General features: G+C 43.2%; 1 protein-coding gene across 1 annotated transcript; it reads right to left on the bottom strand.

The window, feature by feature from the left end:
* Positions 1-248: 248 nt before the first annotated feature.
* On the bottom strand, positions 249-26,150 carry LOC116625689 (zinc finger protein 555-like). The gene is given in 4 exon segments (XM_032394465.1): positions 249-3,611; positions 4,175-4,358; positions 4,814-4,940; positions 25,993-26,150. Coding segments are annotated over 4 exon segments (1,671 nt in total). The 5' UTR covers positions 25,996-26,150; the 3' UTR covers positions 249-2,254.
* Between the last annotated feature and the right edge of the window lie 1,048 nt (positions 26,151-27,198).

Genomic DNA, 27,198 nt, shown 5'->3' with positions numbered 1-27,198 from the left:
CCCATTCTGTGAGTTGACATTTTACTGTGTTGATACTGTCTTTTGATGCACAGAATTTTAAATTTTCATGAAGCCAAGTTTGTCTATTTTTTATTTTTTCCTTTTTTTAAAAAAAGATTTTATTTATTTGTCAGAGAGAGAGAGAGCACAAGCAGAGGGAGCAGCAGCAGAGGGAGAGGGAGAAGCAGGCTCCCCACTGAGCAGGGAACCCGATGCAGGACTCGATCCCAGGACCCTGGGATCATAACCTGAGCTGAAGGCAGCCGCTTAACCAACTGAGCCACTCAGGTGACGCTGTTCCACTCAATTTTGTCTCTTCCAAATAAGAACTATGAAGATTACCAACCAGACCTGAGTAGCCAATCCAGAACAAACCTCACATCACTCAATGCTCCTCCAAATCACAGAAACCCCAAACTGGTCAGTCTCTTAAAACACTGATGCATCCTGCAAACCTCCCTGGTGAGTGAGTGTCCCACTGCAGCGGCATAACCTACCCACTCCCCTTGGCTGCAGGCATGGTCCTGGTGGTCTTGGCTAGATTACATTGACAAAATAAGTTTTTACTATCACGAATGAATATGAAATCATGTTTATGTCAGAAGTTTTAAGTACATTAAAAAACCAGAAAGAAAAACACATGAATTTGTACAAACCTGTTAACACTGACTCAGAATGAATGGTGCCTAAATTGGCAAAATTATAACATTGATTTCACACTCTGTAATTGCAATGGGATATTTTAATATATCCCGAGTGAAAAGTAAAAAAAAACATTTCTTAGTATCCATGTCGGTGGAGGACATGGAGATAATGACAGGTTAGGTTTGAGAGAATGAAAGTCAAGTGCTTGCTGTCTGTTTTGAGGGGACTCTTGATTAAAAGGGGCAGGAATTAGTGTAATGGTCTAGAAGGCAGTGTCCATTCTGCTTTCTATGTCTCATGAAAATTTGTCAACTAATGAATGTTAACCTGGAAGTATACAGGAAAGACATTTAGGAAAGTTGAATTCCCAGCCTTACCCACATTTCCATAATGAAATCTGGTATAACCATCTCTATCTATATGTTTCATTATGTCAGAGTCTCTATTCTTAATTCAAAGCTTGCTGTCCAAGTCACATGCAGAAGCAAGGAAAAGAGCAAATTGCAGGAGATAAAGATCACTCTTTGTAGAGTTTTGCATACTTACAAATTTTTACATTAAATGAGTATTTCAGTAAGAAGAAAGAAATACATAAGTGATATCCACTATGTGCCCTTCTAGAACAGTAAGAAAACTGCAAAATGACCCAAGTCCTGTTATTCTAATGATACAGAAAGACTACTGTTTTGTTCATCTCAGCGGGTCAGTGGTGATCCTGTCAGCTAGGAAAGCCTAGGTGTGCTCACCTGGGCCACACTGCTTGTGGTGAGGCCCCACAGACCTGACCCCATCCAGACCCAATGTTGTGACTGGACTGTTCCCTGTGGTTCTTATTATAAGACGCACCTTAGCAACAGCCATCATGGAACTTAGAAGAACAAGGTTTATTACTCCCAAGTCCTGGGAAGTACACAGTATGCCTGGGGCCACACAGCAAGGCTGTGAGTAGAGAATGCAGACCTGGTGTTCTATGTATGTTGGGGACAAAGGTGGGCTGCCTAGGGTTTTGCAGGTTTATTATTTATTAGGAACTTAATTGGTGGAGGGTGGCCTGGTTCTGTATCTAGTTGTTCTGCTGGCAGCCGTATTCTATAGCCAACAATGTTTATTCCAGACAGAGGTCTTTCAGGTAGATGCCCCAGCAGTCAAATGACTACGGTCAGGCCCCTACATTAAAATCTGAAGCTCGATGTCAAGCACTTACACTACAACACACTATGTAAGAGTTAAACTTTCTGTCACATTAAAAGCACACTTCAAATTACTATGGCTCAAATAAACTACCAAGAAAGAAAATGGTATTAACTGAAAAAACAGGAAAAAAAACCCCCAAACACCCCACTTTTTAAACCCCTGCACTCTAGCTGAAAGACTTAGAGAATTATTTCTCATATGAACATTTATTTGTGAAAGAACTGGAAATTCACTATTTAGGGGTCCATTTTTAAATGAGGTAGTGACAAACAGTGCCATATTTATAACTTCTATATTTCCTTCCTGGAATATGATACATGAATTAGTGTAAGATTTTCCAACATTACTTACAATTATGGAATTTCTCTCTAGAAAGCATGACCTAACTCAAATATTACATGCATTTCTGGAGCTGCTACCCAGTGTGCATTCTCACATGGTTTCGAAAGGATGAAGGCCACTTGAAGGCTTTCCCACATTGTTTGCATTTATGGGGTTTCTCTCCAGTGTGCATCCTCACATGCTTTTGTAAGGACGAGGACCAACTAAAGGCTTTCCCACATCGTGCACATTCATAAGGCTTCTCTCCAGTGTGGGTGCGCATGTGGCCTTGAAAGGATCTGGAAGAAGTGAAGGCTCTCCCACAATTCTCACATTTATACGGTTTCTCTTCAGTGTGAATTCTCACATGTTCTCGAAAGGTTGAGGGCCAACTGAAGGCTCTTCCACACTGTTTACACTTGTAAGGTTTCTCTCCAGTGTGGGTCCTCACATGCCCCTGGAAGGACTTGGGGGAACTGAAAGCTTTCCCACAGTGCTCACAATTATACAGCTTCTCCCCAGTGTGCATCCTCACATGTGCTTGGAAGGTTTCAGGCCAACTGAAGGCTTTCCCACATTCCTTACATTCATACAGCTTTTCTCCAGTGTGAGCCTTTTCATGTCTTTGGAAAGACTGGGGATAACTGAAGGTTTTCCCACACTGTTTGCACGTATAGGGCTTCTCTCCAGTGTGTGTTATCATGTGTCTTCGAAAGGTAGAAGGATAAACGAAGGCTTTCCCTCATTCCTTACACTTGCATGGCTTCTCCCCAGTGTGAGTTCTCTTGTGTCTAGTAAGACTGGCAAACTCGTGGAAGGCTATGCTGCACTGCTTGCACTCATAGGTTTTCCCTGCTGTGTGACTCTTTTTATGTTGAGCAAGGGAGTAGGGATGTCGAAACGTTTTCTCACATAACTTACATTCATAGGGCTTCTCCCCAGTGTGTGTTATCATGTGCCTTTGAAAGACTGAGGGATAAATAAAGACTTTCCCACATTCCTTACACTTGTATGGCTTTTCTCCAGTGTGAGTACGCACATGCCCAGTAAAACTGGAGAACTCGTGGAAGGTTTTCCCACATTGCTTGCATTCATAGTTTTTCTCTGGAGTGTGAATCCTGATATGTTGAGTGAGGGAGTAGAAATAAGGAAAGGTTTTCCCACATAATTTACATCCATAGGGCTTCTCTCCAGCGTGAGTTCTTAGGTGTGCATGACAAACGCAAGCCTGCTTGCATTCTTGACACGGATATGGTTTTTGTCCACAGTGAGATCTGACATGCCTCTTAAGGGAAGAAAGATGCATGAAGCCTTTTCCACACTTGGTGCATTCATAGAGTTTTACTCCAGTAGAAACATTCTTGCAGAAATTAAAATGGGGAAACTGGCTGCACATTTCTCTATGCTGATTTCTTTCATTACCTTCACAGAATCTGCCTGTCACGGGATTTCTGTTAAAAGTCAGAAACACTTTATCAATGTTATGTTTATTAATGATTTATTATTAGCAACTAATAAGTATTAGAGCCAGATGACTAACTGCATTTTAGTAGACAGGAAGTTTTTCTACTCTCTGTGGATTGTCTTAGAGTTAACTAATGCCCTAGAAGTGACCTCTATCATGTTCACTGTTCATACTGTTTATCATGTATGGGGACTTCCTAAAAGTGTCTAACTGAATTATGCTTAAACACTCAATGTCTCAATCAAGTTTTTAAAAACTTTCTTAGAATTCTAAATAGATTTGGGGGCACCTGGGTGGCTCAGTCAGTTAACTGTCTGCCTTCAGCTCAGGTCATGATCTCAGTGTCCTGGGATCAAGCCCTGTGTCATGCTCCCTGCTCAGCAGGGAGTCTGCTTCGTCCTCTCCCTCTGTACCTCCCCCCCCCCCCAACCCACTTGTCCTCTCTCTCTCAAATAGATTTGGAGCTGTGTTTTTAGTTTTTTAAATTTCATGACCTACCAAAACTCTGTCCTGGGATTAGTACTGCTTTATCTTGTGAACACAACTCACCTCAGATGTCTTGCATGGTTTCCATGCTGATCTTCAATGCTATGGTCTTCGCAATTTTTTTCTAAAATGTAGGCACAAGAACGATTTCTTGTGAATTTTGCCATTTTCTGTTCATTAGATTTTTTTTCCTCATGCATATCCTGTTGAGAAACCAACCCACTGGCTTTAAGCAGTGTTTCATAATCTGAAACAAACAAAAAGGTGAATGAACATATTAAAGGAAGAAGGAACTTATGAGTAAAGAAAGACTTTGAGGACTTTAGTGCTTTCAGGACTTCATGGATGGCAGGCAGGAGGGGTCAAAATGGTAGGGTCAAAATGGTAGGCAATTTACTAACGACTATCAAAAGTTTTCCAAGAAACCTCTCTCTGAACCAGAACAACACATGAAGCCAATCCCCCACTAATGAAGCCAAAGGAGTTTCTAGTCTTTGAACCAAGACAAAAATAAAACCTCAGTTTAAGGGACACATTTCCACTGTCATGGAGACATTATTAGATTGTAGGTCCGTGATGGCTGTGACAATGTCTGTCTTACTTACCAGTGTATTTCTTTTCCACATTTCAAATTGTGGAAAAGCACTGACAAGAGATACTTGTTTATTAGATGACTAAGTGAAGGCCTGAAGCCATCCTTACCCACTGAGACAAGGTTCTGGAAAGTTTCTAGCATCACATCTCTGTAGAGGTTCTTCTGCATAGAATCCAGCAAAGCCCACTCCTCCAGGGTGAAGTCCACAGCCACATCCTCAAAGACCACCGAGTCCTGAAACATGATGTGTGCAGGAGGAAGGGTGAGTCTGAAAGCACTGGGGACCTAAACTCAATTCATAGGAAGTTCAAATCAGATCCTCTGGTCTCACAATATGTGCTCTGACTCTAATAGGCTTACCTGCACCACTAAGGAGTCAACCTTAACGCTATATTTACCATGACCACTCTCGTCTTACTCCTTTCTATCAGCAGGACCCAGAGAGATATGCTATGCACATTAAATAAATACTTCTGTTGGAAAGTATGCAGTAAAAGGGTAACAGATCTTAATTGTCCAAACCCTGAATATTCTTTAGGACTAGCCCTTGACCAACTCCTGGGAGGAAATCTGCAAGCCCTCAGAATACATGGACTGATAAGAGTGTCTGTGTATATAGGTGGGGCCTTGGGCCCTGTGACATACTGTATCAGACTTCTAGAGAAGCTGGATGCTGAGAAGCTAAGACCAGTCACACAGGAGTGCCCATGACTAACCCTCACTAAAAAGACCTGGGTGAGCTCCCCTGGCTAGAAATATTTCATAAAAGTTGTCACACATTAAGCTCTGTATGTACAACTGCATTGAGAGGGGACGACTTGGAGCTTGATCCTGGTTTCTCCTGGATTCTGTTTTGTGTTCCTTTTCTATTCACTAATTTCAATACAGACCTTTTCCCCATAGTCAACTGGAGCACTGTGTATAAGAGCTTTTCTGAACTAAGTCCTTCTGTGGAATAAATATTTCTGTGAGCCCTTGTAGTGAGTCCTCATACCTGAGGTTGGTCTTGGAGACCCCTGACACAGAGCATCATCAACTCCCTGAGTCATAAAGTAATTCACTATGGGGGCTATCAGTAGATTGAAACTGCCAAGATATAGAACTAGTGAACGTGAAGACAGGCTGGTTATGCAATCTGAAGAACAGAGAGAATAAAAATGAAGATAGAAGAAATGTAGGGTACCGTTTAGTGTACCAACACACGTGCTGGCAGTACGAGAATGAGGAATGGGAGAGGAAGGAACAGAACAAATACTCAAGAAATAATGACTAAAAACATCCTAAATTTATTGAAAATCAGCTACACATCCAGATGCTCAATGGACTCCAAAGAATAAAACCACAAAGAGACCCCCGAATAGATACATCATAATGAAAACTGGAAGCCAGAGATGAGGAGAAATCATGAAAGCAGCAAGAGAAAAACCTGTCAACTAGAAGGGAACCACAATAAGACAAGAGCTAATTCTCAGCAGAGATAGCGGAAGTCAGAGGTAATGGGGTAATGTATTCGGAGTGCTGAGAGAACGAGCAACTCCCAATAAAGAATCTATATCCCAAAAGCTACTTTTTAAAGTGAAGGAAAATGAACACATTTCCAGATAACAAAACCCGATAATTTTTTTTTCCCAGGAGAAGCACAATATAAGAAAATACTAAGAAAATTCTTTAAACTGATAGCAATTGAGGCAGGGAACTTAGATGACAACATAGTAGGAGGATTCCAGTCTTGCCTCATCCCTAGAGCACAGCTAGATAGTATCAAATCATTCTGAGTACCCAAGAAATCGACCTGCAGGCTGAGAGAAGCAACTGCACAAGTACAGGGAGAAAAGAGGCCACCCTGAGGAAGGTAGGAGGTGCGGAGATGTAGTCTGGGGGAGACGGATCACAGGTGCTACAAAGGGAAGGGAGCCATGGTTGCAAAGAAAGGTGAGACAGGAACACATGGGAATGCACAAGGAGAACACTTCCCCAACGCCATTGGCTTGGAAAATGAGAGGGGCTGATTTTCATGAGTTTTTGCAACCAGTGTAGCTCAAAGACTGGACTTAAAGAAGTTGGCAGGCTTGACTGGGATAGAGCCCTAAGAGTGATGCCCTACTCCTGCACTGAAGGCATGCAAAAAATCCCAGGGTAGACAGCATGAGCTGAAGATCATCTAACAGGCACAGGGAGAGACTGTTCACTCTTTTTGAAGTGCATCTGTGAGAGAAGACATTCGCAGAGTTGCCTCTCAGGGGACAAGAGGCTGCAGGTGTCATTTCCCTCCCCTGCCCCTTAGCATAGGAGCAGAGACACCTGCTGAGGGCAGCTAAGCCGGACACTGGCTGTTTAGCCTGCTTGCTCATAATCCCACACTGGTGTGACTGCCTTTCTGGATCAAACCAGCATCAATCCCAGCACAGTGAGATCCTTTCCCAGAGGACTAGCACAGGTCCCCACCACACCAGGTCCCTGAAGTCTGGAGTTTTAAAAATCAGACAACTTGGCTGGTGTAGAGCCCAAAGTACATTGCACTACTCCAGGCAGACAATCAACATGGACACAGTTTGAGAATGGCAATCTGAAAAACACCTAGGATACATGAGGGGAAATTGTTCACTCTTCTTGGAGGGCTTCCCTGAGAGCAGCAAGCATGGACTCCCCTCTCAGGGTACAAAGGAGCTGGCTGGTGCCATTTCCCTACCCCGCCCCTTAGCATAAACCAACTTCAGTAAACAGCACAGCACCAACACTGACTTAATCTGCTTCTACCAAGTCCTGCCTCCCTGCACTCTGCAGGTACTGCTTTTCTCAGGCAAGTGTGCCTAAGGACCAGCACAGCAGGCCCCTTCCCCAGAAGGCCAGCATACACCCCCCAACACACACATACACACACACACACACACAAACACACACACACACACACACACACAATGCCTACTGACAATAGTTTCTGCAAAGCTTCAGGTCTAGTGGAAATAGCATCAGGTCTCATTTAACAAGCAGACCAGAGCACACTTAGTTAAATCTCACCCAATGCTGGCAAAGGTCCAAACTCCCCCACTGCAGGCAAGGAGGCCTCTGTAGATGACTGAACTGAGGGACAGAGCAGCCAAAACACAACAGTGAGTGCACATAGCACATACCAGAGACAATTCCCGAAGCACCAGGCCCTAAACATTATATGACCTCTTCATAAAACCATTACTCTCAGAAGCAGGAAACATAACAGGCTTCCTAATACACAGAAGAAGACAGACACCTAGACAAAATACCAATACAGAGGAATTCATCCCAAAAGAAAGAACAAGAAAAGGTCATGGCCAGGGATCTAATTGAAACAGATATAAGTAATATGCTTGATGCTGAATTTAAAACAACAATCATAAGGATACTAGCTGGGCTTGGGAAAAGCATGGAAGACATCAGGGAGACACCACAGATATAAAAGAGCTAGGGCACCTGGGTGGCTCAGTTGGTTAAGCGACTGCCGTCGGCTCAGGTCATGATCCTGGAGTCCCGGGATCGAGTCCCGCATCGGGCTCCCTGCTCAGCAGGGAGTCTGCTTCTCCCTCTGACCCTCCCCCCCCCCATGCTCTCTCTCTCTGTCTCATTCTCTTTCTCAAATAAATAAATAAAATCTTAAAAAAAAAAAAAAGAGCTAGAAACCAGTCAGGCTGAAATAAAAAATGCTATACGTGAGATTTGAAACCAAGTGGATGTAATGACCACAAAAATGGAAGAAACCGAGGAATGAATAATTGACCTAGAAGATAAAATTATTTAAAATAATGAAGCTGTACAAAATAGAGAAAGAATGATGGATCATGAAAGTAGACTTAGGGAACTCAGTGACTGAATCAAACATACTAACATTCATATCATATGAGTCCCAGAAGAAGAGACAGAAAAAGGGGCAGAGAATTTATGTGAAGAAATAATAGCTGAAAACTTCCCTAAGCTGGGTAAGGAAACAGATATCCAAATCCAGGAGGTACAGAGAACTCCCAACAAAAGTAGGCTAACAACAAGACATATTGTATTTAAGTTTGTAAAATACAATGATAAAAAATCCTGAAAGCAGCAAGACAAAGGAAGTCCCTAACTTACAAGGGAAGACAAATAAGGGTAGCAGCTGACCTATCCACAGAAACTTGGGAAGCCAGAAGACAGTGGCAGGATATATTCAACGTGCTGAATGGGAAAAATCTGCAGCCCAGAATACTCTATTCAGCAAAGCTATAATTCAAAATAGGAGAGAGAAAGAATTTGCCAGACAAACAAAAACTAAAGGAGTTCATGACCACTAAACGAGCCCTGCAAGAAATATTAAAGAGGACTTATTCAGTGGTAAAAAAACAGACCCTATATAACAAAGACTAGAAAGGAACAGAGAAAAATCTCCAGAGATAATGATAAAACAAGTAATAAAATGGCATTAAATACATATCTATCAATTATTATGCTGAATGTAAGTGGACTAAAGGCTCCAATCAAAGACAGGGTGTCAGAATGGATAAAAAAACAAAACCCCATATGCTGCCTACAAAAGACTAATTTTAGACGTAAAGAGACCTGCAGATTGAAAGTAAGGGGATGGAGAAACATTTATCATGCTAACAACATCAAAAGAAAGCCAGAGTAGCCATACCTAAGTCAGACAAACTAGATTTTAAACCAAAGACTGTAACAAGAGATAAAGAAGGGCACTATATCATAATAAAGGGGAATACCCTATGAGAAGATCTAACAATTGTAAATATTTATGCCCTCAACTTGGGAGTACCTAAATGTATAAAACAATTAATAACAAACATAAAGGAACTCATCGATAATAATACAATAATAGTAGGGAACTTTAACACCCCACTTACAGAAATTGTCAGATCATCTAAGCAGAAAATCAACAAGTAAACAATAGCTTTGAAGGACACACTGGACCAGATGGACTTAACAGATATATTCAGAACATTTCATCCTAAAGTAGCAGAATACGCATTCCTTTTGAGTGTACATGCAACATTCTCCAGAGCAGGTCACATATCAGGCCTCAACAATTACAAAAAGACTGAGATCATACCATGCATGTTTTATGAACACAGCACTATGAAACTTGGAGTCAACCACAAGAAAAAAATTGGAAAGACCACAAATACATGGAGGCTAAAGAACATCCTACCAAAGAATGAATGGGTCAACCAGGAAATTAAAGAAGAAAATTTAAAAATCTATGGAAACAAACTGAAAACACAACAGTCCAAAACCGTTGGGATGCAGCAAAAGTGGTCATAAGAGGAAAGTCTCTAGCAATACAGGCCTACCTCAAGAAGCGAGAAAAATCTCAGAGAAAAACAACCTAATCTTACACCTAAGGGAGTTAGAAAAAGAACTACAAATGAAGCCTAAAGCTAGCAGAAGAAGGGAAATAATAAAGATTAGAGCAGAAATAAATAATACAGAAACTAAAAACAAACAACAAACAAACAAACAAAACAGTGGAAAGGTTCAATGAAACCAGGAGCTGGTTCTCCGAAAAAACTAATAAAATTGATAACCCCCTAGCCAGACGTATCAAAAAGAAAAAAAAAAGGACTCAAATAAATAAAATCATAAATGAGAGAAAAGAAATATGCCACCAAATTGGACAATCTGGAAGAAATGGGTAAATTCCTAGAAACATATAAACTACCAAAACTGAAACAGGAAGAAATAGAGGGCGCCTGGGTGGCTCAGTTGGTTAAGCGACTGCCTTCGGCTCAGGTCATGATCCTGGAATCCCGGGATCGAGTCCCACATCGGGCTCCCTGCTCAGCAAGGGGTCTGCTTCTCCCTCTGACCCTCTTCCCTCTCGTGCTCTCTGTCTCTCATTCTCTCTCTCTCAAATAAATAAATAAAATCTTAAAAAAAAAATTAAAATTAAAAAAAAAAAAGGAAGAAATAGAAAACTTGAACAGACCCATAACCAGCAAAGAAATTTAATCACTAATCAAAAATCTCACAAGAAACAAAAGTCCAGGGCCAGATGGCCTCCCAGGTGAATTCTACCAAACATTTAAAGAGTTAATACCTATTCTTCCCAAACTGGAAGGGAAGGAAAACTTCCTAACTCATTCTACAAGGCCAGTATTACCCTGATTCCAAAACCAGACAAAGATTCCACTAAAAAAGAGAACTACAGGCCAATATCCCTGATGAACAAGGATGCAAAACTTCTTAACAAAATACTAGCAAATCAAATTTAATAGTACTAAAAGAATCATTCATTGCAATCAAGTGGGATTCATTCCTGGGCTGCAAGAGTGTTTCAATATTTACAAATCAATCAACGTGATACACCACATTAATAAAAGAAAGGATAGGAACCATATGATCCTTTCAATAGATGCAGAAAAAGCATTTGACAAAATACAGCATTCATTCAAGATAAAATCCTTCAACAAAGTAGGGTTAGAGGGAACATACCTCAACATAATAAAGGCCATATATGAAAAGCCCACAGCTAATATCATCCTCAATGGGGAAAGTCTGAGAGCTTTTCGTCTACAGTTGGGAACAAGGCAGGAATGTCTACTCTCACCAGTTATTTAACATAGTGATGGAAGTTCTAGCCTCAGCAGTCAGACATCAAAAAGAAATAAAAGGCATTCAAATTGGCACAAAGAAAGTAAAATTTTCACTATTTGCAGATGACATGATACTCTATATAGAAAACCCAAAAAACTCCACCAAAAAAATTGTTAGAACTGATACACAAATTCAGTAAAATCACAGGAAACAAAATCAATGTACAGAAATCTACTGCATTTCTATACACCAATAATGAAGCATCAGAAAGAGAAATCAAGGAATGTTTCCTATTTACAATTGCACCAAAAACCATAAGATACTGTGGAATAAACCTAACCAAAGAGGTAAAAGATCTGTACTCTGAAAACTATAAAACAGTAATGAAAGAAATTGAAGATGACACAAAGAAATGGAACATGGATTAGAAGAACAAACATTGCTAAAATGTCTATACTACCCAAAGCGATCTACACATTTAATGCAATTCCTATCAAAATATCACCAGCATTTTTCACAGAGCTAGAACAAATAGTGCTAAAATTTGTATGGAACCACAAAAGACCCCGAATAGCCAAAGCAATCCTGAAAAAGAAAGGAAAAGCAGGAGGCATCACAATTCCTGACTTTAAGCTATATTGCAAAGCAGTAGTCATCACAACACTATGGTACTGGCACAAAAACAGACACATAGCTCAATGGAACAGAATAGAAAACCCAGAAATCAACCCACAGCTATCTGGTCAACTAATCATCAACAAAGCAGGAAAGAATATCCAATGGAAAAAAGACAGCCTCTTCAACAAATGGTGCTGGGAAAACTGGACAGCCACATCAGAAGAATGAAACTGGACCACTTTCTTACACCATACACAAAAATAAAGTCAAAATGGATGAAAGACCTAAATATGAGACAGGAAACCATCAAAATTCTAGAGGAGAACACAGGGAACAACCTCTTTGACCTCAGCCGCAACAACTTTTTACTAGATATGTCTGCTGAGGCAAGGGAAACACAATCAAAAATAAACTATTGGAAATTCATTAAGATAAAATGCTTCTGCACAGCAAAGGAAACAATCAACAAAAGTAACAGGCAACCTCTGGAATGGGAGAAGATATTTGCAAATGATTTATCTGATAAAGAAAGGGTTAGTATCCAAAGTATAGAAAGAACTTAAAAACTCAACACCCACAAAATTAATAATGCAGTTTAAAAAATGGGCAGAAGACATGAGTAGACATTTTCCCAAAGAAGACATACAGATGGCTAACAGACACATGAAGAAATGTTCAACATCACTCATCAGAGAAATGCAAATCAAAACTATAATGAGCTATCACCTCACACCTGTCAGAATGGCTGAAATTAACACAGGAAACACAAGTGTTGGCAAGGATGTGGAGAAGGGGGAACCCTCTTACGCTGTTGATGGGAATCTGAGCTGGTGCAGCCACTCTGGAAAACAGCATGGAGTTCCTTAAAAATTAAAAAGAGAACTACCCTATGACCTAGCAATTGCACTACTAGGTATTTACCCAAAGGATAAAAAGATACAGATTTGAAGGGATACACGTACTCCAATGTTTATAGCAGCATTACCAACAATATCCAAATTATGGGAAGAGCATAAATATCCATCGACTGATGAGTGGATAAATAAGATGTGGTATTTATATACAATGGAATATTACTTAGCCATAAAAAAGAATCAAATCTTGCCATTTGCAACAACGTAGATGGAGCTAGAGTGTATTATGCTAAGCAAAATAAGTCAGTCAAAGAAAGACAAATACCATATGATTTCACTCATGTGGAATTTAAGGAAAAAAAAACAACAAAAACAGATGAACATGGGGGTGGGGGAAGAGTGACAAACCAGGAAGCAGACTCTTAACTGTAGAGAATAAACTGATGGTTACCAGAAGACAGGAGGTGGGTGGGGGATGGGGGAAATAGGTGATGGGTATTAAGCAGGACACCTGTGATGAGCATTGGGTGTTGTAAGTGATGAATTACTAAATTATATACTTGAAACTAATATTACACTGTATGTTAACAGGAATTTAAAATTAAAACTTGAAAAGCAAACAAACAAACAAAAACAAAAAACTGATAGCAATTGCTCCCAGAAGGAAAGCTGAATCCACATGAAACAATAAAGAACAATGGCAAAGGTAATGACATAAATGCATATTCTTCTCCTTCATTTTTTTTTTTTTTTTAGATTTTATTTATGTATTTGAGAGAGAGAGAGACAGAGAGAGAAAACATTGGGGGGGGGGGGGGGTCGGGAGGGTCAGAGGGAGAAGCAGGCTCCCTGCCTAGCAGGGAGCCCGATGTGGGACTCGATCCAGGGACTCCAGGATCATGACCTGAGCCGAAGGCAGTCGCTTAACCAACTGAGCCACCCAGGCGCCCTCTTCTTCTTCATTTTCTTAACTGATTTCAAAGGTAATGGTGTAAAATAGTGTTTGTAATGTATTGTTGGGTATATAAAACTTATGCTGTAAACTGATTCCCAATAACAGCACAAAGGAGGTGGCTAGGAGCAAAACTGTAATGGAAAAGGGGTGGAAATGATTCAAGATGATAAAGCATTAATTAAAACATGCATTGTTGGCTTTGTAACATTAATAGTTGTAACATATAGAGAAATAATGCCTTATAGGGGGGGGAATAAAACTACATAGGAGCAAAATTTCTGTACCTTGCTGGGATTAAACAATCATAAATCTAAGCTGATCTGATTAGGAGTATTTGGTAACCCTAAAGCAACCAATTTAAAAAAAAAAAAAGGAAAAAAAATACTTAAAAATGTAATTAAACTAATTGAAATGCTTTACTGGAAAATATTAATGCAAAACAAAGTAGTAGAGGAGTATAGGAATAAAGGCACGAGACAGGGACGCCTGGGTGGCTCAGTCGGTTAAGCGTCTGCCTTCGGCTCAGGTCACGATCCCAGGGTCCTGGGGTCAAGTCCTGCCTCAGGCTCCTTGCTCAGTGCGGAGCCTGCTTCTCCCTCTGCCTGCCACCCCCCTTGCTTGTACTCTCTCTCTCTCTCTGACAAATCAATCAATCAATCAATCAATCAATCAATCAATCAATCAAACAAAGGCACAAGACAGCAAGAGTGAATGGGGACACAGGACAACCACAATGATGATCACATTAAGTGTGAATGGATCACACAACCCAACAAAAGGCAGAGGTGGTCAGAGTGTATCATGAAACACGACCTAACTAAATTCTCTCTACTGGAGACACTCTGCTTTGTACCTGAAGTGACCTCCCACCTGGCCCCTCAAGCATGCCATGTACCACTTCCAGGACTGTGGTGATAAATTCTACTTCAGTTCCCCTGTGGAATTTTGCAGAACCAGGACTCTTCATTAGAAACCCTAGGACTCCATGTAACAAATGCTGACTTAACAGTATCACAGCTGGCGCCACAGACAGGATGCATTGGGTCGTGTTTTAATCATCCCTGGGGAATGTCAAATGGCATTATCAACTGCCTCGGCCAATGCAAACAGTAAATGCAGTATGGTGTCAGCTGGAGCAAGATACAGAGGGCCTTCGTCCATCATTAGAAATATGCTAAATCCTGGGGTCATTAGCCTACCACCTACCTCACACTGTAATAGCCTATCTGCCAGGTTAAAACTGGGTGGCAATGAACGGTCTTCAACAACTGACTATGGAATCTTAGATGTGTAGGTTCTCGCCATTTATTCTCCCATTCCTGATGTTACAGAGATGATAGAGGACATCCCAAAGGCTCAGGGCCCCTATTTTGCTGTCCTAGATTTACCCAACATGTTTTACTCCTTAGGGGTTCAGATCAAATCTCCCCAAAACATGCTACTTTGGCATGTGGACTATTTTGAGCTGAAGGCAACTGAGACCCTGCAGGTTCAAGAGAAACTTTTGTCCCTCCCTTAACTACCTAGGAAAATCCAAGTTGGGGGTCTTTCCCAGAATAAGAGTTATTACCAGAGATAAATTTTATCTGAGTGACTCATCTGTATGGCAGGGCAAATGTCTGATTAACAAACATCTGCTCTTCTTATTAGCCTGTGAATTACCCTCCTCCCTTTGAAGCCCCAGGTCCCTATCCTATTCCTATGCTCAGGAGGGCATAGATACCTCATTTTACCTGTCTTTGAACGTTTCTTGTATGTTGGGTTTCAATATGTTACAAAATTAAGTTTGATTTCCCCTTACTAATTGATCTCATGTCAATGTAATTCTCAGACCAGCCAGAAGAACCTTTAATGGTACAGTAAAAATTTTCCTCCCCACCACTTTTGGCAAGCCCACTGGACCTCACCAACTAGACACGGCTCACCCCCAAAGCTGTTGCAATAGAAAGATCCTGGGATGTCTGACAAGAGTTGGCAAAAAGTAAGAATTCTTATGTCAGAGTCTCGCATGTCTTTCTGCACAGTCCAGTGGAAGCAGTGGTGAGAGTCCCCCCTTCTTTTTTTCTTCTCTAAATTTAGATTAGTAGGAAAAAATATTAGTGAAACTAGTTCCCTGGGTTTAGCAACTCTAGTGGTCCTTTTTCTCTCAGAGATGGTCGTACTTCGTTGTGTTGTTTGTCATTAGAAAGGAAACCATAAGGCAGAACACAGCATATAAGCCTATTGTTCAAGCCAGCTTCACAGACTGGGTAGTTCATAGTTCTCACCAGACCAGTATCTTTTTAGACAAACGTGGCTTTGGGTTAACATGCACATGAGGTAAAGGCTGTTGCTGAAGCCAAAGCCACAAAATTGATGCGTAAAAAAAAGGAGAAAGTATTCTTTTGGCTCTGAGAGACCCAAGGCTTAGCTAAAGCTATTAATGTGCACATAAGAAAAACTCTTGTCGGGCGCCTGGGTGGCTCAGTTGGTTAAGCGACTGCCTTCGGCTCAGGTCATGATCCTGGAGTCCCAGAATCGAGTCCCGCATCGGGCTCCCTGCTCGGCAGGGAGTCTGTTTCTCCCTCTGACCCTCCCCCCTCTCGTGCTCTCTCTTCCATTCTCTCTCTCAAATAAATAAATAAAATCTTTAAAAAAAAAAAAGAAAAGAAAAAGAAAAACTCTTGTCTTGTTCTATATCTTGAGAACATGGCTTTGTGACCAATGAGAACATTTGCTCTGGGTCCCCACCATCTGGAAAGTGCACTTAATGGGGTGCACCTTGGCATCCAGTTGAATAGCTGGGGTTCCAAGCAGCACTTTTTATTTGGCCATGCCAACTCTCAGGGGGAAATGTCATAAAGTGTCCCAATCCATAATGGGACTTCGTTATTTCATTCTTCATTACTTTGTGGGTGAGCACCTGCCCAGTGTCACAGCTTAGGGGGTTTGTGACTGGAGGTGTCTCATGTTCTCATGGGAAATCGGACTACACCATCCTTATTGCCTAAGCAATGAAGGTCTTTGCTTTCTTAGACTATCTCTGGGAGTGAACGTTCTGGATCTTATGAGTGCTGCATATTTCATAGTCTCTTGTGTGAGGCCTCTTTGGGCCACAAAAAGGCTTAATGGTTTGAATTGCTATTGATGATCCTACTCATCAATGGCTAGATGATGGTTCCTTTGAATTGGCTATATTTGAGAGAAGAATAAAAAAAATTAGAGAGTTGTCATCTTAAACAATTTATTTATTGGCACCTGTGGAGAGTCCTAGCACAAAGCAATGTAATGACTAGCCTTAGGGACTCCCTTAACAAGATGAAAGAACAGAGATTAGAACAAAAATTAAACTCAGTGTAAATTCCCCTTCTCAAAATCCAGCCCCATATGCCTTAGCTTCTCTTCATTCTCTAGGCCTAGGGTATGCAGGTGCTCATGTAAATGCTGGAAGTCAGAAGCACCGGGACTGACAGCGCTTGCCAGCTTCTGGTCTTTGTGGATCTATCCTAGGCCCCCAGACAAAGAATTCTTGTCCCTTGGACAGCAGCAGATCTTTTCAGCAGATTATACCAAATTTAGAGAAGAATTAGAAAGATGAGTGGCTATTCACAAATCCCCTCCCTGTCATCACAGAAGAAACAGATGACCAGAATTTCTCCTAGGCTCTCCCACAAATGACCAGCAGAAGGCTAATGTTCAGGGGCAGGTAGGAGAGGAAAATGAAATTCCATTATGCCCCCTCCTTTCCAAATCCAGACCCAGTGGTTATTGATCCTTTCTCTCCCAGGGATAGCTGTTGCTTTCTTGCTTGGATCATTTTAGCTGCCTGCTTGGGACATGCAGGTTGTCAGTTCTTCCTTATAACTATCTTTGGGAATGACTCTGTATCTTGGGGAGGCAGTAACCTTTGCATCCTCCCTGGGAGGGGGGATAGGTTCTTCAATAATGCCAGCAGTGTTTACTGTTTCTCTTGGCTGAAAACTGACAAAATATTTAAAAGAATTTTGTTTTTAAGTAGCTCTTTAGTCAAAAGTTTGGCCACATTGGTCATATTTTGAGTCTGATAGGAAAGTAGGTTTTCTCTCCTAAGCTAAAATAAAACTAGGTACACAGAGGGAAAAGTAAATTGAGGATAATGTAGTTGGATGGGTACATAAACCTATGATGTCATTTTAGTTGCAATGCAATCTTTAAAATCTTTGCAAAACTAGAAAATGGCCCCAGAATTGTCCAGAAACAAATCAAAGTCCTTCAACCTGTCCTTTTGACCAACCTCAAAACCTCCCCTCTTTATCTCAAAAGGCTTGTAAAGTATTGTCCCGAGAAACCAAAGTCCTTGGAGAAACTTGGGTACTTGCTCTGTGCCTCTGTAGTGTAGACTATCCACCCACATTTTCTCTAGGATCTAAGGGCCATTCCCTGAAATACAAACTTTAGGGAGATGTTTCTCATCACAGAAAAGGAGAGAGAAAAAGAGAGAGGAAGTAATTGGAAATTGGACAAATGAAACACCTTCTCCACTAAACTTGGGGACTCTAAGGTCTCTGTCTGCATCCGTTCCTATATGCCTATATATGTGTTGTATGGTATTTTTCTACCTCTGGATGGTATTGCCAAAATTAATTTGTGGAAGAGCTCTGTGAGATCAAGCCAGAGAAGTTAAGTATCTTACTTAGGTCACACAGCTTTTTAAATTTAATTTTATTTTAAGATTTTATTTACTTTTGGAGCGCCTGGGTGGCTCAGTGCGTTGAGCGTCTGCCTTCGGCTCAGGTCGTGATCCCAGGGTCCTGGGATCGAGCCCCGCATCAGGCTCCCTGCTCCGTGGGAAGCCTGCTTCTCCCTCTCCCACTCCCCCTGCTTGTGTTCCCTCTCTCACTGTGTCTGTCTCTGTCAAATAAATAAATAAAATCTTAAAAAAAAAAAGATTTTATTTACTTTTGAGAGAGAGAGCATGTGAGCGAGCATGCACAAGTTGGGGGAAGGGCAGAGGGAGAGGGAGAAGCAGACTCCCTGCTGAGCAGGGAGTTCAATGCTGGCTCGATCCCAGGACCCTGGGATCATGACCTGAGCTGAAGGCAGATGCTTAACTGACTCAGCCACCCAGGTGCCCCAAAACTGAATCTTTTCAATATTAAAAGTTAAGTTTTGCTAATAACCATCTAACCTTTTGTATTTGCCTTTTTAATATTTTATTATCACTTTGTTTCATAACCAAGGTGCTGTTTCACAGTGTGACCTATGGCCCTATTTGACCAAGTGCTTTAAAACTCCTTTTGATGTTTCTGACAAACTTCCCAAAATCAAATTCTAAATGAAGTCTTCTTGACCTGGAAGAGAACTTGGGATTTCCCCTGAAGGGTCCCTAGAACATTCCAGAGGATTTGTTATGTTAAACTAATTAGGCTTATTGGATACATTAAATTACATGGGAAACTCTGTCAAATAAGAAGGAATACTAAGCTTTCTTTAGGCTGTATTTGTGTGGATACATAAATGTTCTAGAAATTATATGAAACTCCTAGAAATCTGATATGTCCTGGTATGTTATCACTTGTAATTCTAGTTACTGAAGTGTTTAGTGTCACAGAAATAACCAAATCTCTGTGTCCGCTACATTACCATGAACTCTTATCAGATCCATGGCCATTTTTTTATCTTTTGTCATTTACAGCTATTGTTTTGTTCTGATGCTTTTGCAAAAGTACTTAATTTTCAAGGAGATTCATGGAAAGGACTTTTGACAAGACAGGTTTCTGATAACCTTAGGATCACGGAACTGAACTGTGTGAGCATTAATGAAACTAGCGGGAAAACCAGATTCAAACAGAACAAGAATAACATGGGACTGAATGAACGGAGAACGATAATTATAGTTTTTATGACTCTTGTTTGAAACATTACTGTTTAACGTTTGCTATTTCAGATAGAAACTTTCTTTGAAGCTAAAATATACCTTTGCAAACAAATAATGTCACCAACTAGACCCCAAGACCTGACACCTCTACTGCCCACCAGGTTGTACTCACTACCTTCCTTAAGTTCTTCTCTCTGGCTTATCTCTTCACTCAGACAAATGAAACCCCAAACCACCCCTCAGGTGGTAGTGGCTGCCATGACAAGACCTCCAGTGGCCCCAGACCAGTTTGAGCTAAACCCCTCACACCTGCACAGATGGACCAAAGAGTGACCTCTGGAATACCCGACAATTACCTTTACCTCATTAGAATATTAAAATCTCCACCCAAGGAGGGGCACAAGTCTCATTTACATAACATACAATGTATGTATAGGCATGTGGCCTTAGGGCGCACATACGACCTTATGCCTGCTTCTACATATGATTTCCCTATTGAAATATCCACCCTAAGGGTGCCTGGGTGTTTCAGTCAGTTAAGCTTCTGACTTCGCCTCAGGTCATGATCTCAGGGTCCTGGGATCTGGGCTCCTTGCTCAGTGGGGAGTCTGCTTCTCCCTCTCCCTCTGCGCCCCCCGCCCCCACTTGTGTGCTCCCTCTCTCTCTCAAATAAATAAATAAAATCTTTAAAAAATATATCTACCCTAATCCTAAACAAAAGGAACCCATCCACCCTTGCTCAGGGAGTCACAGATTTGGAAGGTATTCCCTGTGATCTCCTTATTTGCTGCAAATAAAGTTTCCTTTGTGTAACAACTCACCTGGTGCAGTTTCTATGTGTGAGTCACCAAGAAGCAAAATCATGTTAGTTCAGTTGCAAATTTGGTGACCGAGATGGGACTGTTGTCCTTCTGAGGCTCTGCTCTCCAGTTCCCTGGTTTCTGCTGGGACCAGGGGCAGATTCACATTAGTCTAATTACAATATGGAAAAAAAAATTTTTTTTTTCTCCCTACCTGACCCCCAGAACTTGGAAACTTAATGAGTATAGTTGACCTTGAACAACGCAGGGATTAGGGGCACCAACCCTCTGCATAGTTAAAAATCCATATATATCTTTTGACTCCCCTAAAACTTAACTACTAATAGCCTACTCTAATTTCTCTGACATCAGCCACAGCAACTTCTTTCTAGGTATGTCTCTGGAGGCAAGGGAAATAAAAGCAAAAATAAACTATTGGCACTACACTGAAATAAAAAGCTTCTGCACAGCAAAGGAAACAATCCAACAAAACTACTGGCAACCGACAGAATGGGAGAATATATTTGCAAATGACATATCCCATAAAAGGTTAGTATCCAAAATATATATAGGAATTATAAAACTCAACATGCAAAAAACAATCCAACTAAAAAATGGGCAGTGGCGCCTGGGTGGCTCAGTTGGTTAAGCCTCCAACTCTTGATTTTGGCTCAGGTCATGGTCTCAAGGTCATGAGATTGAGCCCCACATCACCTTCCAGCTGGGCATGGTGCCTGCTTAAGATTCTCTCTCCCTCTCCCCACCCCCACTTGCACTCTCTGTCTCTAAATAATTAAATTAACTTAAAAATGGATAGAAGACATGAACAAACATTTCTCCAAAGAAGACCTACAGATGGCCAACAGACACATGAAAAGAGGCTCAACATCCCTCATCAACAGGGAAATATAAATCAAAACAAGATGGGTATCACCTCACATCTGTCAGAATGGCTAAAATCAATAACACAGGAAACAACAGGTGTTGGTGAGGATATGGAGAAAGGGGAACCCTCTTGCACTATTGGTGGGAATGCAAACTGGTGCAACCACTCTGGAAAACAGTATGGAGTTTTCTCAAAAAGTTAAAAATAGAACTACCCTACGATCCAGCAATTGTACTACTAGGTATGTACCCCCAAAATACAAAAACACTAATTCAAAAGGATATATGCACCCTGATGTTTACTGCAGCATTATTTTCAATAGCCAAGATAGAGAAAGAGCCCAGGTATCCATCAGCTGATGAATGGATAAAGAAGATGTGGTGTATATATACAATGGACTATTACTCAGCCATAAAAAGGAATGAAATCTTGCCATTTGCAACAACATGAATGGAGCTGGAGAATACTATGCTAAGTGAAATAAGTCAGAGAAAGGCAAATACCATATGATCTCGGTCATGTGGAATTTAAGAAACAAAACAAAGGGGGAAAAAAGAGAGAGAGAGACAAACCAAGAAACAGACTTTTAACCATAGAGAAAAAACTGATGGTTACCAGAGGGGACGTGGGTGGGGGATGGGGGAAATATGGGATGGGGATTAAGGAGGCAAGTGTGATGAATACCAGGTGATTAAAATTAAAAAATAATAAAGAAAAATTTTAGAATCTAACCTAGAATATATGTAACTAATTTTAATGACAACTTTTCAATTTATTACACATTTTTAAAGTCCTAAAGTATGTCTGTGAGGTAAGAGAAAATATATATATTGGTCTCTGCCCCCAGTTCTTAGCACAGAGCTCCTGAAATCCTTGTAAATTATGAAGTCATAAGAGCACTAGGAGCATCTTTTATGTTAATGAGGTGACTCTGGGTGGCTTGTGGATGGGGGCTGGTCACCAGAAAGATCAAGCCATGACCACAAGCTTTGAATTTTCAGCCCCACACCACATCCCTCTAGTCTCAGGAGAGTGTCTAGGGTCATAGTTAATCACTGACCATGCCTAGGTGAGGATGCCTCTAAAATTCCAATAGTATGGGGTGCAGAAAGCATCCAGCTAGGTGATCTGATCCACACCAGGAGGATGATGCACCCCAACTCCACAGGGAGGGAAGCTCCTGTGCTCATGGCCCTCCCCCTATGTACCTCTTCATGTGGCTGTTCATTTGTACTGTTTATCATATTCCTTAATAAACTGGTAACTGTTAAGTGTTTGGTCCCTGAGTTCTGTGAGCAGCTCTAGCAACTAAATCCAAGGAGGGGGTCGTGCGAACCTCTGACTTGTAGCCAAGTCAGACAGTTGTGGGTGACTGGGCTCTAGGATCTGCAATAGGCTTATGGAAGGGAGGCAGTCTTATGGGACTGAACCCCAGCGTGTGGGATCTGATGCTGTCTCCAGGCAGAAAGTGTCAGAATTGAGTTAGACCGTAGGACACCCAGCTAGTGCTGCAGACAGTTGATTGGTGTGGGGGAAACAGCTGCATATCCAGTGACCAGAAGTGTCAGAACTGAAGTGTTCTGTGTAAAAGTGGAAAGACGTAGGAGAACCGTAGGCTTTCCAAATACAATGTCGAATACAAACATAAAAGGATCATAAAGGAAACATCCTAAAATGCTCCTGGATGACATCGGAGTGGAAAGGCAGAAATGGAAGGGTGGTGCGTGTTCTCTGAAAGAAAACCGACCACCAGGACAGCAACTCCAGACTTTTTAAAGATTTTTATTTTTTATTTATTTATTTGACAGAGAGAGACACAGCGAGAGAGGGAACACAAGCAGGGGGAGAGGGAGAAGCAGGCTTCTTGCGGAGCAGGGAGCCGATGTGGGATCATGACCTGAGCCGAAGGCAGACACTCAACGACTGAGCCACCCAGGCGCCCTGCAACTCCAGACTTTTAATGACGTTCCACGAAATCCCAAACCAGGTTGGGCTTTGTAGTTTTGAATTTATGAAAAACAACATCAAAAAACTGAAATTGAAGGCAAATGTCTATGAATAGCCAAGTTTTCTACAGAACAAGGGGAAGAGACTTTCCCTAAAACTATCAAGGCATGTGAATAACAACCGAATCAGGCTGATACACAAGAGCAGAGAGAGGGACCAGTGGATAAGAATGGAAGCCACTGAGATAGGCCTCCGTGTTGAAGGTGCGCAGGCTCCTCCCAGTCAGGCAGGCACCGCCCAGTCAGGCAGGCTCCGCCCAGTGCCCCCCCACAGGCACCGCCCAGTCCCTGCAGGCACCGCCCACTCCGGCAGGCTCTGCCCTGGCAGGCCCCGCCCAGTGATGGAAATGCTGGATATTTTCCCACAGAAGGTGGTGCCAGAGGTTAGCTAGGGGAGATGACGAATGTCTTTCATACCAATTTCATGTAGAAGAAACAATTTTTTTTTTTAAGATTTTATTTATTTATTTGACAGAGAGAGAGCACAAGTAGGCAGAGAGGCAGGCAGAGGGAGAGGGAGAAGCAGACTCTCTGCTGAGCCGGGAGCCCTACGTAAGGCTCGACCCCAGGACCCTGGAATCATGACCTGAGCTGAAGGCAGACGCTTAACCGACTGAGCCACCCAGGCATCCCTAGAAGAAACAATTTAATGCAGATTTTACAAGCAGAACACTTGCAGAAGGAGGTAAACACAAGTGTTCTAGGACTTGCTATTACAAAGTTTTCTAATATAAAGGGAAAAAGAATAAGTTAAAAAGGAAGGCACTGACGATCACGATTCTCTTAAAATTCAGAGGAGTCCATTCAGTAGCACTGAGTAAGGAGAGTGAAAAGGTAAACCACCCTCCAGGAGAAAATGCCTTCACTACCTAAAAATAACAAAGGACTCATGTCCAGAGTATGTAAAGAACACATAAATCAATACACAAACTAGAGGTGGGACTATGCCAGGAAACTCTTCCACACAAGATGAAACCCCACATGCTCAGCCTCAATTATAAGAAGTCAGAATTATACATAATAAGGGGGAGACTCTGGCTCACCCATTGGATGAGAAAAAATACAGTAGGCTCTAGGTGCTGACATCACATGGAAGGATTAAACACATAGGCACAGATGGGGGAAAGAGAGGGCATGACATTTCATACAGGCCCCCATCCCTTCCTAGTAAATTGAAGTTACCCATAATCTCCAATCCCACAGTTTTTCTCTCAAGTGTAGAAATATTAAGTTGCATTTTGCACTTGGAAGCAAAAGTAAGAATGAATGAAGTAGCAGTGACCAACCAGAAACCACACCGTATGTGAAATACCCCAAGGCACAGAAGCACGAGAAAGGCGGAGTAAACTGTGACCCGAGCTGCGGACGCCTACACGAGGACACAAACCCGGGCTGAGGGGCCACACTACACCCGTGACGGTAAATGATTAATTACACTGTACCGTTCAGTCGGGCAAGTTCAACAGAGGCAAAATCAAGCCATAACTCACTGCTTGCTGAGGGAAACAGGCAGGGCTGCAAATGCGAAGAAGCAGCCCAGCAGTGCCGGGGGCAGCTCCCACACTAGCATATAAAAATCTTACCCCTGCAAATGTGGCGCAAAAGTCTTCAGTGCTTGCAACACTGGGGTCACCTGACAAGAAGGTGGGGGACTCCGTGCATATTCCCCCCAATCCTAATGAACAGGGACAGTCTCTGTACTGAGACACTTTTCCCCCAGCGGACATTCTCTGGATAAGCCCCAGAATAACACGAGTCAGCAGGAAAAGGAAGACATGACCCACTGACCACCCTCCACGCGGAAGGGGAAGGAAGGAGGCAGAAAGCATTCAGTCATTTTCCATCTGCCGAACGTGAGGCTGCCTAAGAGAGAGCTGTCAGTGCTGAGCTAGACAGGGACAGGCTGCCCCCGGGGTCAGTGACAGGCAGGCTCCACCTGAGTCCTGTGCTCCTGGGCAAGCATCCGTGGAGGTGAAAGGCACTCCCTCCCCCACCCTGTTGGGGCCTGGAAAACAGCAGGCTGCAGAAAGGGCCCCTTCCCCATGCCACCAAGATAGGACTCACAGGGAAGTCCCCCTTGTTCATCCACCCCAGGGCCGGGCACAGACCCCCCAAATCCACACTCTGTGCCTCATCCACGATTCGCTCAGCTGCCTGTCCCCACGGACCCATGGGCACAAAACGCTTGCTGCTTCCACGTTGGTCTGGCTTCTCTCCTTCCTCCAGACCCTGAACGTGGTGGACCTGCCCTCAGCCTGAGCCACACACAGCCCCTCCTGTGACAGGCTGGCCTCAGGGAACCCCCAGGTCATCATCACACCTGGACCCCAGGACCCCACCCCGTACCCGAGAGTGGAGGCTCAGGATGGAACCCTCCGGCCCCAGGAACCCATGCGAGCCTATGACCGGGATACCGGAACCCCACCCCATGGCCCACGGCAGAGAATCAGGACGGGACCCGGGGAACCTCCACGGGGGGAGGGGACAGGATGCCAGGACCCCACCCCGCGGCCACGGCAGATACTAGGGACGGGACCGCAGGGCCCACACGCGGGGATGTGACAGGACGTCGGAAACCACGGCCCACCACAGGTTATCGGGTGGGACCACCGGGACACCCACGAGGAGAGGGGACAGGACGCAGGAACCCCACCCCGCGGCCGAGGGCGGAGACTCCGGAGGGGACCCCCGGGGTTGGGAGACCCGGACCCGCCGCCACCTCCAGCCGGACGCGGCTGGTTGGACCGAGCCCCTCCCGGTCTCGCCCGGGCCCGCGACTCACCATCTCGCGGCTCCGCTCCGCGCTCTCCAGGACTCCTGCACGCGGCACTGCACCTGGGCACGGGGCTCTCCGCGCACACCACACCTGGGCCAGCTCCGGGCAGGTGCGCACCTCCGGCGGCGGGCGCGGACACAGGTCCACGGCGGTGGGATCCGCCCCCCGGCCCCCGCCCCCAGGCCCGATTGGACAGTTTCCGGAGGATGAGCCTTTCACCGCGGTACGCGCCCCCGCGCTCCGATTGGTCGTTGCTTCAGGTCCCGCGACGTGATTGGTAAGACAGAGACTCCCCGCGACCCTGATTGGATATTGCTCCAGGACACCGAGCTCCCCGCACCGTGATAGGACAGCCTGCGGCCCTTCACGTTCTGATTGGACGGCAGTCCCGGCACCGCCCCTGTGGTCCCGGATTGGGCAGATCTCCGAGACCTCGCCTCCTGAATCCTGACTGACAGGCTGGCGCTACACACGAGTCTCATCCGCCTGCCGGGAGGTTGTTTCCCAGCGCAAGATGCTCCTGGGCCGCTAACCCACCTGCGTCCTCCTTCTGCCCCGGGAATCTGACTCGGTTTCTCCGCGGAGCTTCCCTTGAGCGGCGCCCCATCAGGATGCGACAGAGTTCCAGGGAAAAATTGGTTATAATATTGATTGAATTCTATTAAAATGATTCAGCTATTTGGCAATTATACCTGTTAATTATCTTTTTTTTTTTTTTTTTTAATTACTGTGATAGGCTTGAGGTTCTATATACACATTGGCTTTGGCTATGAAACAGGACAAGTTCCTTTTTTCTTTCTCTCTCTTTTTTAAAGATTTTATTTATTTATTTGACAGAGAGAGACACAGTGAGAGAGGGAACACAAGCAGAGGGAGTGGGAGAGGGAGAAGCAGGCTTCCCGCCGAGCAGGGAGCCCGATGTGGGGCTCGATCCCAGGACCCTGAGATCATGACCCGAGCCGAAGGCAGTCGCTTAACCACTGAGCCACCCAGGCGCCCCAAGTTCCTTTTTTCTTAATGTAACTCTTACACTGACATGTCCTAGTTCTGGCTGGGAGATCTACAGTCCTGCTGAAGGGGACCAGAGTGCTGGGTTTCCATGATGTGTATAGAATTCTACTGAACAAGTGACTCTAAACACTACGAGTGCATTCTTTCATAAACCACATTTTAGAGATGCCCTCCAAGAGGATTTGAGAGTTCTCATGTATT

This window comes from Phoca vitulina, unplaced genomic scaffold (assembly GCF_004348235.1).
Source record: "Phoca vitulina isolate PV1807 unplaced genomic scaffold, GSC_HSeal_1.0 scaffold81, whole genome shotgun sequence".
In the NCBI taxonomy this organism is placed as follows: Eukaryota; Metazoa; Chordata; class Mammalia; order Carnivora; family Phocidae; genus Phoca; species Phoca vitulina.
This window is presented reverse-complemented; position numbering and strand designations above follow the sequence as displayed.